The sequence below is a fragment of the Trachemys scripta genome, chromosome 3 (assembly GCF_013100865.1).
Source record: "Trachemys scripta elegans isolate TJP31775 chromosome 3, CAS_Tse_1.0, whole genome shotgun sequence".
NCBI lineage: Eukaryota > Metazoa > Chordata > Testudines > Emydidae > Trachemys > Trachemys scripta.
This window is the reverse complement of record NC_048300.1, coordinates 80,957,821-80,975,582: the sequence shown is the minus strand read 5'-3', so window position 1 is coordinate 80,975,582 and position 17,762 is coordinate 80,957,821. Positions and strand designations below refer to the sequence as shown.

General features: G+C 40.1%; 1 protein-coding gene across 5 annotated transcripts in view; it reads left to right on the top strand.

The window, feature by feature from the left end:
* Positions 1 to 17,762, top strand: part of KIF25 (kinesin family member 25) — a 76,503-nt gene that overhangs the window by 16,467 nt on the left and 42,274 nt on the right. For all 5 annotated transcript variants that reach the window (XM_034765199.1, XM_034765196.1, XM_034765200.1 and 2 more), the window contains 5 exons: positions 18 to 140; positions 1,874 to 2,012; positions 9,190 to 9,293; positions 9,683 to 9,771; positions 11,568 to 11,610. In XM_034765199.1, coding sequence (XP_034621090.1) covers positions 18 to 140; positions 1,874 to 2,012; positions 9,190 to 9,293; positions 9,683 to 9,771; positions 11,568 to 11,610 — 498 coding nt within the window. The remainder of the gene's footprint in view (positions 1 to 17; positions 141 to 1,873; positions 2,013 to 9,189; positions 9,294 to 9,682; positions 9,772 to 11,567; positions 11,611 to 17,762) is intronic.

The window sequence follows — 17,762 nt, the reverse complement described above, 5'->3', positions numbered from 1 at the left end:
AATATTTTTTTTAACAGTGTCGAGGGTTGTTTGGAAGAGACACTAATGAAGTGGCACAGCTTAACTTTGTTCATGACAAGCAACAGAACTTGTGTAGAAGCACGAGCTCCGTTATAATCCAGGTTTATGGAGCAATACAGGTAAAGAATCTTAGTAATAATGCAGAGATACTCAGTGCACTGAAGCAGTCGTAAAATATGTTTAAAAAGAAACAGTCTGTTCTAAATCTAAGTATGTTAATAATTTCTGAAAGATAGCCTGATCCTAAAAACCTCTGCATGTGACACTCTCATCAACTTCATCAGCAGTTCCCCACGTGAAGGGCTTGTGGGAACAAACCCATGAGCAGTCTATATTTTATTGGTCAGTGTATGTTTGTTTTACAGGAGCTAAAACATTTTCAAGGCAATGAAAACACCAGAGTTGTCCACCCAATTATATTAAAATGTGTTATACCTCTGTTAAAAGATACTGACTGCAAACAGGCCGTGAAGCTGTGGGTTTCTCTCAAGGACACTTGCAGATGTCAGCTTTTTTAGAGGAACATGAGTCTCTGAGTTGATGCCTAAAACCTGTATAAAAGGAGTGCATCTGAATCTTCTTTAAAGGAGAAATAACAGAAAAGAGGAATGTGGTGTTTAATAAATGAAGTGTGCTAATCTCATTAGAATGACCCTTCATAGAAAATCTTATAATACTATTTTAAATTTTAGGTTAGATAGAATGGCAGAGCTGATTGGGATGCAACACATTTGGACTGTGATGGCTTTCTATCAACAAGGAGATAAATGTGTTACAAGAGGCAAAAGCTCTCCAGATACAATTCTAAATTACCTGTATTCCTAGAACTGTCACTGAAAAACACTGGTTTTCTTACCCTGTGGTGTTCCGTAGCTTTTCGGAGGTAAAGCTGCAGCAGATTTTTTTTTTTTTTTAACCTTCAGTACAATTTATTGTCTTACCATTAAAAATTAGTCACATAATTAATTCACAGTGACAGGCTGACTATGTAGTACTAGTAATATCAAAGTGCCACAGAGTAATGCTCAGCACTTTCTCATCTTCAAAGGGCCTTAGAAAGTGTTAACCATCCCAACACCGCTGTGAGGTAAATCATTATTAATCCCATTTTACAGATTGGTTAAGTGCCTTGTCCAAGAGCCTAGAAGGAGATTTCCTGGCTCCTAGGTCCTACAGTCAGACCATACTTTTCTCTTACATATAATTTATTTTTACTTATTTCAATTTTTAACTCTCAGTCTAAGATGCTCTTGGTGCTCTTACATCTATTGAATAGTCACATAATATACAGTATATGAATGTATTCTAATAATAAAAAACATCGTATCCCACACTATAAAGGAATCAGATTTTTGTAAAATGCATCTTCTTTCATATCAGAAGAAGTGGCAAAGTCTAGAAAAGTTTGAGGATGAGCTAGGTGTGTAGCTACTGAACAAAGTATGTAAAATGTGCAAAGTAAGAATATAGTAATAACTATTATTTATTTTTAAGTATTTGTATTTAAAATTACTTGTATATGTGATTCATAAGCATATACATCACACACAGTTAAAGTGTCCTGGTTTTAGTTAACAAAATAAAAAAAGATACTTTGTTCCACATGTAGGGCCTGATGCAGTGATGGTCTGAGCACTTGCTATGAAATTTCCTGCAGACGTCAGTTGGGAATGAGATGACTCAGCATCTCGCAAGCTCAGTCCTTAAATAAATCAATTCATTATGTGAAATATAAACGTTCTTCTTGGTTGTGATACCTGACAGTAATTATTTGCATTATGGATATTTTATCAGTTCTCCGACTGCTATTTTTACATCTTTTTTAAGATGCTGTTTTCTGCTTATTGCATAGAGACTTAAGCGAGACCTGAAGAATCTCCATTCATTTGCTCTTGAGCTTTCAAGAGACTTTCAACATCAATGCAAGAATTCTCTTTACCAAGTTTTGACTGCTGTCCAAAGGATCCAGCTGCAGAATGAAGCTATGCAAAGTAAGGCTCCCCGTATTTATGTTTCAGACATGTAACATTGATATTACATTTCTTTCATGTGTTTTGTTTGGTTCTGACACAGGTGTCACTTAAATTTTGGTTGTTTTTTTTTCATTTAGGCTTCTAGATCATGGACTTTCCTTAAGCAGGTACTACCAAAAATATGTATGTAATCAAATATTTTCACAGGGCAGCATGCCTGACAATAGTTTGGATCGATTTTTTTGTGCTGATTGCAGCTTCTACTAGACTGCCGAGTTGGCCCAGTTCTAACATTTTAATGTGAATTTTTCAGGCTTGTTATCTTGATTGTTTTGGAATAGTAAAATAACAAATGTGTTACCTTAGCTGAAACTTTGTACTTTTGACTGTACCAGGGAAAATCTCAGGAGAGTTCAGCCTTCTCAGAATAATGTCAGAAAATAGGGCAAACTGGATTTTTAATTTTTTCCCTATGTTTTAGGAGGAAAATATACTTAATTAAAAAACAGACATACACAAGGTACTGTGTAAAATGACACTATAAAGATTATGTTTTCAAAACTTTGACTTGCAGAACATGTATAAATGCAAAGCATGTACTTGTGTGCACAAAACTCACCAAGGCTTTGATTCTGCAATTGGAGCCTCCAGTCTGGACTCCTGCACATGTTCAGAACTCATTGACTTCAGTGGGACCCCACACAGGCATACGGATCTGTGCTAGCGGATCTGATGGCAGGATTGGGGGCCAGAGTTTTGAAAATGTAACCATCAAGGGGATCTGATTTAATTTATCCAAAATGCAGGAATAAAAAGTAAAAACTGAAATTTGTGGGCCACTCAGCAACTCGCAATGCTATCCCCAGGTATTGCAATATATGAGAAACAATTGTCCATTTTTATGCTGCAAAAATCAGTTAGGTCTGGGTCTTATTTGACTCCAGGGGGATTATTCATGTAATGATAGCAAGCAGAATGCACAGTGGTAAGTGTGTGCTGGATCAGTCCCAATGAACTTTTGCCTATTAGTCAGACAGATGGATTAAACAAAGACTATGTACTCTGCATGGGTTTAGAATGCTCCACTGCCAAGATGAAGAAAACAATTAAACAGACCACCTTTGATACAGTAGTGGAGAACAAAGTAGAAAATTGAACCGAGATTAAGCTGAATGCTCCAATTTATCAGGCTCTGGGGGGGCAGTTATCCCATAAACAAATACAGTGTTGTAAACTACTGTAGTTTTTAAAGTATTCTTTATATGTCCCACAAAATCCTCTGGCCTGTTCTAGTCTTGCTGTTCACATCCCTTAATACATCAGTCTGTGATGTCACAGCTAAGAGAAACTTCAACACATATCAAAATAGCATGTTGGCGGTTGGGTGAATTCTATGTTTTCTTAACCTATATTTTTCAGTTCATTATTGTAATGTATTAATTATAATATTATGTACCTGGAAATATAAAATATTCATGTTCTGAATTAGGTCACAGTCTTGCATTGTAATCTGTGTGGGTGCAGCCACTGATTTCAGTGGAGCTGTGTGTGAGTGCAGCAGTTCCACCCATGTGGATCACAATGCAGGATTGGGACCTTATGTAACAGTGACATTTACAAGGATGTCAAGAAGTGGTGAGCTATTAACTCATAGGAAATGTTTTCAAGTGTAACACTTACATAAATGTTAATAATGGTAAATAGTAAAGATATCCAGCAAGGCCCAGCATTAGCACAAAAAATATTCTCGTAGGATAAATTTGAGTTTGAAGGACTCAAAAGACTGACCAAATGCACACAAATTCTAAAGTATTTTTTAAAATAAATGCAAATGGAAAAGATAGGCGGAACTTTTCTGCTGTAAATTTGTTTGACCCAAACTAAATGGAACTTAGCATGATACAAAAGGTATGTGATCGGATACCCTTATCCCTCTTAACTAAACGAGGGAAAGAGTATGAACAAAATAGTAAACTACATTGTCAGCATCATAAACTTAAACAACCAGGCCAGGTTCACAGATCATCATGGAAGAGATTCTACTTGGAGATTTGTCCATCTGGTAAAACAAAATAAAATTGGTGGGCCAGTTACACAGTCCTTACTATCATAGAGATATATTCAGAACTACTGTCATGAGATGTACACTTCATCCCTTACTAGCAGTAATCCCAAATATATATACCAGGGAAATCATATATTATCCGTTTAACCTCATAAAATAGAGGCTCACGCTGAAATGCTTGATAGGTAGATACCAATAGAAAAATGTTAAAAAGCATTCCAAGTATGTAAATTGCCAGAGTCTGGTGGGTATAGAGTGAACTCAAACAGTTGTAAAATAACTGAGTAGCCCCTTATTAGATGTATTTAATCTCAGTTTGAAAACTAGACACTGCCATTTTTGCTATGTGAAGTGTGAATAATAGTAATTCCCAAACCAGGAACAGACCCATTATTCTGTCCTTATTACCATAGTTCCCTGGTTAATGCAGATGTTATCATTTTAGCAAAAATATTGGCAGACTGACTGACAGGGGTCCTCCTGGGACTCATATATCAATCAAGCCATTTTTGTGATGGGTGGCAAGTTTCTGAAAATTTAAGAAGACTTTTTAACTTAATCCATCATATAGATACTCTCTGAAAAAGGCCACATCAGTGTCTGTGGACCCAGAATAGTCTTTAAAAGATGGAAGAACTAGTATTGTCAGTGCTTAGCAAATTAGCAGTTACTAGGGTTGCCAGGTGTTTGATTTTCGATCGGAACGTTAAAAGTCCGGTCGGCGGTGCTGCAGGTCTAAGGCAGGCTAGTACCTACCTATCCTGGCACCGTGCTGTGCCCCAGAAGCGGCCAGCAGTCCAGCTCCTAGGCGGGAGGGCCACGGGGCTCCGCACGCTTCCCCTGCCCCAAGCACCAGCTCTGCACTCCCATTGGCTGGGAACTGTGGCCAATGGAAGCTAGGGGTGGGCAGTGGTGTCTGCGGGCAAGAGCAGCACACGGAGCCTCCTGGCCCCTCCCCCCCATCACCTAGGAGCCGGACCTGCTGGCCACTTCCAGGGCGCAGCACAGTGCCAGGACAGGTAGGGACTGATTGGGAGCTGACCGAGGTAACCTTATGTCCCTACCCCAGCCCTGAGCCCCCCTCCCAAACCTGGAGCCCCCTCCTTTTCCCCAGTCCCACCCCAGAGCCTGCACCCCCAGCTGGAGCCTGCATCCCAACCCAGAGCCCCGTCTCACACCCTGAACCCCCCATCCCTGGCCCCACCCCAGAGCCCACACTCCCAGCCCAGAGCCAGTACCCCCCCACCCCAACCCCCTGCCTCAACCGGCAGCCCCCTCCCACATTCTGAATCCCGCAGCCCCACCCCCCAGCCTGGAGCCCCCTCTTGCACCCCAAACCTCTCAGCCCCAGAGCCTGCACCAGCCGGAGACCTCACCCCCTCTCGCACCCCAACTCCCTGCCCAAGTCCGGAGCTCCTTCCCGCACTCTGAACCCCTCATTTCTGGCCCCACCCCAGAATCTGCACCCCCAGTTAGAGCCCTCACCCCCTCCCGCACCCCAACCCCCTCCCCCAGCCCAGTGAAAGTGAGTGAGGATGGGGGAGAGTGAGCCACTGAAGGAGGAGGAATGTAGTGGGCGGGGCCTCAGAGAAGGGGCAGGGTAGGGTGTTCGGTTTTGTGCGATTAGATTAAAGTTAGCAACCCTAGCAGTTATGAAGGAGCAAATTCTAAACCCTGTACCTGACCGAATGAATAACTGGGGGAAGAATTATTCCACCACCCCAATAAGCTATAGATAGGTTTTATGGAAGCCACAATGGCCCAATCTATGAAAGCCTCCATGTCTCCTTAAACAGGCTCCTCCTTCCTGTGGTGGGGAAGATGGAAGACGATGTGGAGCAGCTTATCCTCTAGCCTGCCCAAGTCCTGCCCCCTTTGTGCTGTCACTCTGGGCCTCCTTCCCCAGGAGCTGACCTCTGCACCAAGCAGGAGATGTGCATTCTCTGCATGGTCCCCTGGAATCCTGCGTTTGCCCCTTTTGCATAGCCCACCCTCACCAGCTCTGCTGCCTGGGATGTCCCCTGCACCTGGGGAAGAGAAGGGGCTGGATTTGGGCCCAAATAAATGTTCTTCCCGGACTTTTCTGTGCCTTCAAAATGTTCCTTCTGACATTAAGAACAAAACAACAGACCTGCTACTTTAAAAGCTTGTATCAAATCACCCTCAGTTTCTTGTGGGGAGATTAAAAAGCAAGACAAACCTCTGCATAGTATAAAAATGCATTATCCTAAAGAGCAGTATTACAGACAAATAGAGTATCTGACAACCTATAGATAGCATCTGTTTAAGACTAAAACAGTGTGCAACAAAACCAGTTACTCAGGCTGGTGCTAATCATTTAGAAAAGATAACTGATGTTTGCCTTCTTATGCAATCTCTCTTGCAAGATAACTGCAACAACATTGAAAGGTTTAGTGATGTGAAGCATATTGTATCATGGCTCTCTAACTTAGAAGGTAGGGGAATCATTTCCATTGGGTTTGATTGGCCTCATTTTTAAAATTTGCAACCAGTCTGGGAAGAAAAGATGAAAAATTATGACATTAACACGATGTTTGTAAACTATCACTCGTGTTCATTCTGCTTGTACAGGATACCCTTTCCCCCACCCCGTGTCTATCTTGTCTACTTAGATAGTAACCTTCCAGGGGTAGGGGCGGTGTCTTATTCTGTGTTTGTACAGTGCCTAGCACAATGGATGTCAGTATGAGTTCCTAGGCACTACCATAATATGAATACGAAATAATAAGAAATAACTTCTAGAGTGGCTCACAGGGGAAACAAGCAGGAATCCCAGGAGAACACAAATGATAATGGTAACAAATGGCCAGGTACATAAACAAATAGTTCCACACAAGAAAGGTTTAGAAGTAATTGCCTGTTAGAAAATGGGCTTTGTGGCACTTTCATTAAAAGGGTCCATCTCTACTGCATACAAAGCCTCACATGAGCGGCATAATGGTTTATTCTTTTTATGGGAGTGAGCGTTGGGGAAAGCATGTATGAAAATACCAGCTGTCAGGTGCAAGAACATGAGGTAGGGGGTTGTTCAGTGCTTGGATAAACATAGCTTGTTGTAGACCTTTATTTGTTTTCTGCAGATCCCAAGGAACCATCTGTCTTCGAAAAACCATTGTGACAAACTAGTGACCATTGTGACAAGCTAACGATTGATTTCTGTTTTCACAATTACTTTCACAACAAAAAGGACTAGAATTTTTTTTTTAAACTAAAGCACAGATTAAATGGAGCAGAGCTTGTAATGTTCACCAGACCGCTCGCAGAAGCTCACCTCACAAAGATCACCTCCAATAACTAAAACCATTTGCTCTCCAGCTTGCTAAAAAAATAGTCCTAAATGCTAGTTCTTAAAGAGGATTAGTGTATAAAACAAACAAGAGATTTTTACATCATGCTTTAGCTATGAGGGGCTTCACTTGGAAAATCTTATGTGAGGGAGCTGTGCCAAGTGGTCAAGTTCAGGCCTATAATGGAAAATGTCTTGCAGCCTAGCAGGGGTCACTGTTATAATTCCATAATACAATTCCTCCTCTGTTGGTTTCTCCAAGAAAATTCAAGAATTGAGTGTTGCTGTGTATATTTAAAAATTATATATATTGCTATCTTATGTGGCCAAAGAGACAAGTTTCTGTTTAGGCTTCCAGGGTAAAACTGAAAAATTTAACCCCCTTATTGTTGAGGTTTAACCCAACATTAACCCACAAATGATTGCTCAAACTAAGCTTACTAGATTTACTGAATGCAAGAAAGGGACCATTCTTTATGCAGCTCTTGGGTCTTGCCTTGCCCCTCCAGCTGACCCTTTCATGTACCCCTGGTAATTTGCATACTGGAGAGTACCTCAAGGCTGACGGGTGAGGCATACAGATTGGGAATGGCAAAAATAATATCTGGGGAAATTCCAATATAAGACAAATGTTGTTTAAAGTGTTCAGATTTTTAGCTTCTAGCTGGGAGTATAAGTCACATGCTTGTCATGTTGAGATCTTAAAATTCAATATTAATTTCTTTATAAAAAGATGAATACTGCCTGGTGGCCTTATTATTAATCCAACTCTAGAGCCACATTCGTGGGCTACTGTACTTCTGTGTCACTGGACATCTCGCTAATGTTGGGGACTTTGATTTCTTGCTGGGGTTCCTGGGAGGTTGCTTTCTCTGACAGTTTACAGGTGTTTCTCATCTGCCACATGGACCTTTCAGTGTGAATGTAATTAGGTTGAAACAAAATCATCTGTGAGGTTGGAGAGCTTTTACTCTGCTCTATCCATCTCTCTTCAGTTTGTGTGAGGAGGACTCTCATGGGATTTCAAAAGATTAAGCTTTCTATAAAATCCTAGAAATGAAGTGTACTCTGGCATCTTATGGGGAACATTTTTAGCTCTGTTTACAAGGGTTTAGCAGCACACTAAATGAGTCGCATGTCTAACTCTCTTCTTACTGTATTGAAAATTTATGCTCAGCTGAACAAGCAGAGGCATGAAGTAATGACTCTTCTGCCTTCATTATATGTATAGACTCCATTTTCCAGGACAGTCAGACTCCTGTTCCATCACATGTGAAGTATTTTCATTGCAACTTGCAAAAGATTTGTACTCTCCTATCTACTCGTGACTCCATGGGTATCCAAGCCTGTCTGTTCATGCTAGAGCACTCCCCCATTTCCACCCTAACTCCTTAAAAAGCCACCCACAGTTGCAGCTGCCTCAGCACTTTTCCTCTGCATAGGAGGGGAGCACATGTCACTATTGATGCCTAATGAGTCTGCAGAAGAGGTGGTAAGAATGGTATAGATCACCACCTGTTTGCTCAGTGTAAGAAAAAGCCCATCACCACTGCAGCATGTCTGATGTCTCCTAGCTTAAACAGCCAGAGTCCCAAGATGGCCTCTGTAAATTGATCTCTCAAATAGTGACAAATAGCACTGGCCTAACTGGACTGGCAGATCTGAATGATCTTTGAATGCCTTGTACGTCTAATAATTTAACATTTTCAAAGTTATGTATTTGTGTCCATAGTAACTGTGCTCCTAGTTCACTTAGGTGCTATTGAAAATCCTACCTGTATATCCCAAGAGTTTGGGTTTTTAAAATGGCTTTCTTCTTCCAGCATTCCAGACAAAAGCATTTGATCTTGAGCAGTCTTTACAGGAAGTTAATGAGAGATACCAGCAAGAAAAACGAAAGAGAAAAATACTTCACAACAGTTTAGTTGTGAGTATCTATAATGAGAGAACCATTGAGATCTCCTGCAATTATACGCATAATTTCCAAAACATCATAACTAATGAATATGCTCCTACTTGATGTATCAGATCCTTTGTCTATGTACCATATGCTTCTTTACAGAGGCACATCTGCTTTTTGCAGCAAGTCATACCATATTGTTCCTAATCAGAAATGTCTTTTAAATATAGTACTTGTGTCCATTGCTCTAAAAAGAAGAATCCTTGGAGCATAACTTAGTCTCCCAGTTCTCCTCCCTTGCAAACTCTTATGCATGTTCTTAAAAAGTTAAACATGAGTATTTGCAGGACCAGGGCCTACATGCATGTCCTCTTGTAATAGTTTGTACTAATTACATTTTTATATTATAATCCCAGGAACTGAGGGGAAATATCAGAGTGCACTGCAGGATCCGTCCCTTACTGCCTTTTGATACTGCTTCTGGACATTCAATCTCACAAGATAGGTAACTTACTTTTGAAATATTATTCTTTTAGTTGATGCATACAGTGATGTACAGAGAGAACAGTGGGGGTGTATGTGCGGGATGTGTGTGAAAATAAATATTTTCTTGGTTTCTTGGGAAGACTGCAATCTTATTATAAAATATATATTGTAAAGGTATTGCCAACATCGGCTTTCTTCTATCAAATTGATAATGTGACATTAGAGAAGGAAATCTCACACTTTTCTGTTGTTCAATAAAATAGTTGTTTTCCATGTGCTGTTTTGTGATACTGTGGGCCAGACTCACTGCTGACATAAATAGGTGCAATTCCATTCACTTCCGTGGAATTGCATCTTCTTACACTACTGGGGTATTTGGTCCTATAACTCCAGCCCATTATGCAATCACTTGTAATTGCCAACACATTTTGGGATGGAAGAGGAAAGGCAGGATTAGGTTTGAGTAAGTAAGAAGCAGGAAATTGCTTAGATGGCTAAAGGAAAAGAAGGGAGGGATTAAAATAGCAAGTGAGACAGAGAAAAAAGAGCTATGTGTGTGGCTAGACACCAACCGCACTATGATCTTCCGAGATTAGAAACCACAATTTAAAACCTTTAATTTGGGAAGGGGGGTGAAAGAGAGAGAGCCCTAAGGTATAAAGGTGATCCTTAAGGCCCAGCATGTAAGAGGTCACAGGGAGAACCCAGGTCCACTGCCTATTTCATGGTTGATCTGCGATGGGGGCTATAAAAGCACAGGGGACGCAGTCAGGATGGCTACTCAGATGAGTGTGTGTCCTCTCCTCCCCCCTTTATTGAAAGCTGCAAAGACCTCTATTGTTTGTTAGTAGGTGCAAAGTTGCTTGTTTTGAATTTTCCTGCTAATAAAAGTAGCCATTTGGAAAGAACCTTGGGTTTACCAATAGTTTGGAGCTCTATTTTACCTTCCCTGGCTGGTGTATCTGCCTGTTGGCTTAGAATATATTTGAAAAGCCTATTTATTTTTGCCAACTCTGTTCAAAATATAGTCATTTTAAGTATTAAAAAAAACAACTTATTCAGGAAATTTCCAGGAGCCCAATGAGGAAATTTTGTATAATGTATGCTTTTTATACCTGTAAGGGACCTGATCACTGTTTCTGTACCCTCTGAAATAATAATACATTTATCTGCAGAATTGCAATGCAGAACAAAATAGATAATGTCATACAAATGATCGCTAAGTCTAACTTGTCTTAATGTGCTGGAACAGTGTTCAAACAATGTATGAAAACTAAGGATCCAATCCTGCAAACACTTACAAGCATGAGTAAATTTACACACATCAGTAGTCTGTCAGTTTTGGACTAGCAATATATGTAAAATCATTTATGTCAACAAGTGTTTGAAGGATCAGCTCAAGTACTTTAAAAGAAAGTATCTAGTTGAATTTATTAATGTCGAATCTGCTAAGCAAACTCTTACCAAACACCACTTGTTTTTATATTGCCCTTAGAGTTTCTGCATCATTGGAATGGTTTGCATATATTTTTATTCTTAATTTATTTATTGTAAATTTGCTTGTTTAAATAAACTCCATTACTGTGGTTAATTGCAATTTAATACTATATTTGTTAATAAAAAAAGTATGTAGTTACTTTATGGTTATGATATTTCTACAAAAGTAGTGAAAATTCTAAGAAATTCCTTTTTAAGGTTTCATTCTTGACATTGTTTAGATAATTACATAGTTCACAGACATTCTGAGAGTTCACATTTTTCTAAGATGAATGAAAAAATGATTTTGTTTCTCTCCCCCTGCACCACCCCCACCAGGCACAGAAAGCTTTCAGAAAAAGTGGCACATGCTACTGATGATGTGAGTATGTTTAATAATGAAAGTATATTCAGAATCAGGAACAAATTAAATTATAATAGAAAAGAGACAAAAGAAGTGGAAATGTCTAAAGCACCTGCTTTGTTTCTTCACATGCAAAATAATTTGGTTTGAGTAATGTGCAGTGAAAACAAAATGTAAATTGTTGTAGTACAGGGGTCAGCAACCTTTCAGAAGTGGTGTACCGAATCTTCATTTATTCACTCTAATTTAAGGTTTTGCATGCCCGTAATACATTTTAATGTTTTTAGAAGGTCTCTTTCTATAGGTCAGAGGGATAAATATCAGGGAGGGAGAGGAATTATTTAAGCTTAGTACCAATGTGGACACAAGAACAAATGGATATAAATTGGACATTAGGAAGTTTAGACTTGAAATTAGACAAAGGTTTCTAACCATTAGAAGAGTGAAGTTCTGGAACAGCCTTCCAAGGGGAGTAGTGGGGGCAAAAGACATATCTGGCTTCAAGACAAAGCTTGATAAATTTATGGTATGATGGGATAGCCTAATTTTGGCAATTAATTGATCTTTGATTATTATCAGGTAAATATGCCCAATGGTCTGTGATGGGATGTTAGATGGGGTGGGATCTGAGTTACTACAGCGAATTCTTTCCTGGGTGCTGGCTGGTGAGTCTTGCCCACATGCTCTGGATTTAACCGATCGCCATATTTGGGGTCAGGAAGGAATTTTTCTCCAGGGCAGATTGGCACAGGCCCTGGAGGTTTTTCGCCTTCCTCTGCAGCGTGGGGCACGGGTCACTTGCTGGAGGATTCTCTGCACCTTGAGGTCTTTAAACCACGATTTGATGACTTCAATAACTCAGACAAAGGTTAGGGGTTTGTTACAGGAGTGGGTGGGTGAGATTCTGTGGCCTGCGTTGTGCAGGAGGTCAGACTAGATGATCATAATGGTCCCTTCTGTCCTTAAAGTCTATGACTCTATGAAATAAGGTTTTTAAAATGTTTAAGAAGCTTCATTTAAAATTAAATTAAAATGCAGAGCCCCCTGGACCGGTGGTCAGGACCCGGGCAGTGTGAGTGCCATTGAAAATCAGCTTGCGTGCTGCCTTTCTCATGCGTGCCATAGGTTGCCTACCCCTGTTGTAGTAGTTCTGTTTCTAGTGACTAGTTCTGTGTCCTGCTAGCCAGGAGACCTATGCTAAGGAACAATTTCAAAGTTATATATAGATTCCATACAGTCCACCACCCTAGCAAATGACTGTTTCACTACTCATAAATATGGATCATCCAACTGGAAGCATCCCACTCCTGTGGCTTTGTGGGTAGAGCCTCAATAGAGTTTCACCACTTTTTCCCCTCCATTTTGATCCTTGACCATTTTTTTTATCTCAGAGCATTTTAGCCCAACATTATTTATCAGCACAGCACAAAACAGTGAGCTTAATTCTGCTCTCAGTTACACTAATGTACAGCTGGAACTCCGTTGCACCTAATTCTTCTCTCACTTATCCCGATCGCATGCCAGTGTAACTCCACTGACTTTGTTGAATTACGTTTGACTTACAGTGGCATAAGTGAAATCAGAAAAAGGGCCAGTGGTGTTATTCCCGCTTTACACTGGTGTAGCTGAGAGTAGAATATGGTCCGTTGTTTTTGTTTGGGTCCTAAATAATCAGAAGATCCTGATCATTGTTAAGACATCGGCAGATGAGTTATGGACGTATTTAAATAGCTGTTTAGGGTCCCAGAAGACACTGCCTTCCAGTTAAGACTCATGTTAAAATATCCTGGAACTGACATTGTCCCTTTAATGGAGTATGCTGGTTTCTTGAGTGGAAAAGTAAAAGTGATCTAGGCAGATATTTATGGAACAGTGGAACAGACCGAGTGAGCAGCAGAACTCCAAAGCTCCTCTAGAGAAACTAGGATGTGTGCTCTATTGTGCAGTATGTTCTCAGACATGTTATTAAGAATACCACAGGTGTCACACTACTACATATAACATTCATTAACCAAAGGTCAGTCATGTCCTCTACCAGCAATGCATTCCCATAACAGGCTAGAAGTGTTTACCTGAAACAACCCACCCTGCTGACAGATGTTGATCCTTCTGGGAAAAGCATCATCATAGGTTTTCTGAATCAGTGACTAGCTCATTAGCAGGTGATTTCATAGAAGATTGGGGTTGAAAGAGACCTCAGGAGGTCATCTAGTCTAACCCCGTGCTCAAAGCAGAACCAACCCCAGCTAAATCATCCTAGCCAGGGCTTTGTCAAGCCGGGCTTTAAAAACATCTAAGGATGGAGATTCCATCACCCCCCTCGGTAACCCATTCCAGTGTTTCACCACCCTCCTAGTGAAATAGTTTTTCCTAATATCCAACCTAAACCTCCCCCACTGCAACTTGAGACCATTGCTCCATCTTCTGTCATCTGCTGCTGCATCCTGGCTTTTGATTAACTTTATAGTGCTGGTGGTCTGGGTTCATCTGGTGCAGCCATGGAGGGAATCAGGCCTTGTCTCTGTTTGTAATATTCAGACTGCTCCAGACTTCCTGCTGTCCTGTCAAGCTGCTTGTGCTCATTGTAACTATTTTTTAAAATGTCAGACCCTTTTCATTTTTATTATTACAACATGGCTTGTGGATCAGGATGGAAATATGATATCCAAAGAGTTAGCACAATCACCTACAAAATATTATATTCAAGCATGTTAAAGGGCCTGTCTTAAATCCATGAGAGTAAGGAGAATGAGAATTGATGACATTCCAGTATTAACTGATGCCCTTACCAAGAAATAAAAATTAAAAGTTGTGAGCTGAGGTTGGAGTGTTAATTCAGGTTTTAGCCCTAATTTTCTTAGCTGCTATAGTTTTCAATCAGATGCTCTGCGTTATTTATATGGTATTTAATTGTGGAGCCAAATTTCCTTTTCTTAGGGTAGTGCTTAGAATGCAACTGAAAAGTTTCCAAAGTATCATATGCATTTAAATCTTCCTAATTATAGCTGTACTAGATGGCCCCCAATGGCCTAGAATGGACTCTTAGATTAACACAGTTAGGAAGCTAATGATATATATGAAGAATTGGCTAGAAAGAATAAATATGTTAGGAAATAAATAATTCCAAGAATATAATTGTGTAGATAGTACTGTTGCTGCCATGACTTACATATTGTACTGTAGAATGCAATGCCCGTTTATGAGCTATTAGGCTTTAATGTGTCAAGAAAACCTATGTAGATAATTTTGGATAATTGGTGGATTATATGACAGGCTAATTTATAACAATTTACTTATATCAAGGCCTAGGTTTTAGTTCATATAGTGGATCACTGACTTTATAAACTCCAGTGGGCCAAACTGTTCTTATACTTAAAAATCCTTATGAAAGACCACAGGAACAGGGTTATATGCAAGGGCCCGGTTTTAAAATGAAATTTCTGAGAAGCTGTGTTTTGTCTTCATAAAGGACTTTGTCAGCTTGAATTTTTTTGATTTTAAAATTTACTGATTTTAAACACTCCACATCCTTAAAATCATAGAATATTGGGGTTGGGAGAAATCTCAGGAGGTCATCTAGTCCAATCCCCTGCTCAAAGCAGGACCAACACCAACTAAATACCATGTCCTGACATTTTTTATAATTTTGGGGGTTTTTTTTAAAGAAAATTTGGATTTTCTGCTTCCTTGTTGATGTTGATAGGAGACTTTTCAGCTAAAGAGACAGTGAATAAAGGGGGAAAATATAATTGACTATACACAATTGACTGACAACTGCTCAAAATAAACAAATTTGAGAAAAATGTTTCTCATCAACTTCTTTCAATTCTAGTAATCTAGGCGTTATGTGCAACTGGAGTAGTTATACAATTTTTCAGACAGAAACATGATATTTTTTTTTTGAGTTGATGGTGCCTCTTTAATTGCAGCCCAAATACCTTTGTTTTTGGAAATGATTTAGCTATTCCCATGACAGATATTTCTAACTTAAATGAGTTTGGGCAAGACAAGGGAGACGCTTCTTGCTCCTGATATAAGTACTGAGTTGAATAGTTTAAATTGTTAGGCTGTAACTATGACTGCCTTTCAGGACTTTTTGCTTATCTCTGATGATCTTGAAGATATAGGTTACAGGTAAGGACAAAAGTCCTAGGTAAACTTCAAACTCAGTTGTTCTGAAGATACTCAGGTGATTAGAGCATCACATTGGGTGTTAATACTCCTGGGTTCTATTCCCTGCTCTGTTACTAATGCATTGTGTGATCTTGAGCATGTCATTTAACCTCAGTTTCCCCATCTGCTAAAGGGGTATAATAGTATCTACCACACAAGGATGTTGTAAGGCTTATTGTGCGTAATGTAAACTTTTTATAGATACAATGATGAGGCACTTAGTGCAAAATATCATTATTTATTGCATATCCCTCCCTGTATGGCCCTGTCAACACTGGCACTAGAAGCACATTAGCCAGAACCATATTGAATCATGGATCTTGCTAGCAAGAGGCTAGCAGTGTTTCCTAGACCATGGTAGATGATAGATGGGATAGATTATTTTATAATCATGTTATAAAATATTTTACAATATGCTTATAGCATGGTTAGTCACCTGTCTACACTCTTCTCATTAGAGCCCATCTGCAGTACAAATACTGGTGTGTTGGGGGACCAAGTCACAAGACAATTCCCCTACATACATCTTACAGATGGGCTCTAACTATGTTTTGACCATGTCCCTGAACTGTGTTAAACTTTAGATATGTCGTGATTCTGTCTTGTCTGTGCTACAAGACTGAGCTGTGTTTTAACCATGACAAGTGGGACAGTTCCATTGTAACCCGGTCCCAACAGATAGATCTATAGCAGTAGGTGGACCCTTGCTACCTACCTATCAAGAACTGTGTTGAATAAGGTTTTGCTTAACACAGATTGAACTGTAGTATAGGCAGCGCTGAAACATGGCCAAAATGACCTTGGATTTGGGAAGTAGGTAAGGGGGGGTTGAGACTGAATAGAAGAATAAAATTCAAGTCACATCCATCCTGTTTATTTAGGGATTCTTATAATTAAATCTGGAAAAGAGGCAAGCGATCTGTTTTACAGTCTTGTACGTCTTGTCTTCAGAGTCACTATTTCAAACCCAAAGTCTAAAAAGGGTTTAGGTTTTTATTGGCTGTTCAGCACAGTATTTCTTTTCAATTTCTGAGCTAATTCAAGATTTTAAAGCCTTAGATTGCATCTATAAATAAAATCATTTTCATATGGAGAATCTGGCTATTGCATCAGGGCTCCAGGGTGACTGTCTCTAAGGTATTTTCTTCTTTAATTTCTTATTTAATTCAAATCTGTTGGTTTTTGAGATTTGAAAGAGCATATGTCTGGGTTTTCAGATTTTCTCACTAAAAATTTGCTTGGCAAGGCTGCTTCTTTGTTTTCATGTGGTAAGCCTAACTGTTAAATTGAATAGTAACAACGACTTTTCTTGAAGCTGGTGGTGTGGGGATGGCAGTTGCTTATTGTGGACTCTCTTTAGTAGAAGTTATCCATCTGTTTGAGTTTTGGAAGGATGTGGAAGGCTGTACACCAGGTTGACCTAACTGGGGAACAGATCAACACAATGAGCAGCCCCAAAGTTGTATAGTGTCTTGGGTGAAGGGGAGTTTCTATAAATGAGGCCATTACCTTATGCATTCTGCAGCTTCTTATCCTTTACTTGTCCCTGTCTCTCACTGTGGATATTCTGCCTGTGGGAATGATTAGTGCATTGGGTCTGCAGAGAGAAGAGAGCAACTGGTACTCCTGAGGGATTACTATGCAAGTGCAGAATTTATGTCCCTTACAGATTTTTTTCCCCTGCAGAATAATTGATTCTGATGGGGCGATGAAGGGAAACTGCAATTACACTTTTCGCCCACCAGTGGCTGATGTGGCGCCAGAAGAGAAGGCAGCTGGCTCACAGGCTGGAGCAGACAGCTGCAGACAGGGAGGGGGCAGAGGCGACCTTCCTCACAGCGCCCTCTGTGCAGGGCCAGGTGAGGAGGCATGGGATATAGCAGGGATGGACAGAACAGGGCTCACGGGGCTGCTGGGGGGTAACAGACTGGGGTTCAGAAGGGCTAGTGGGGGGAACAGATGGGGGCAGGGACACAGGAGCTAGTGGGGTGACAACA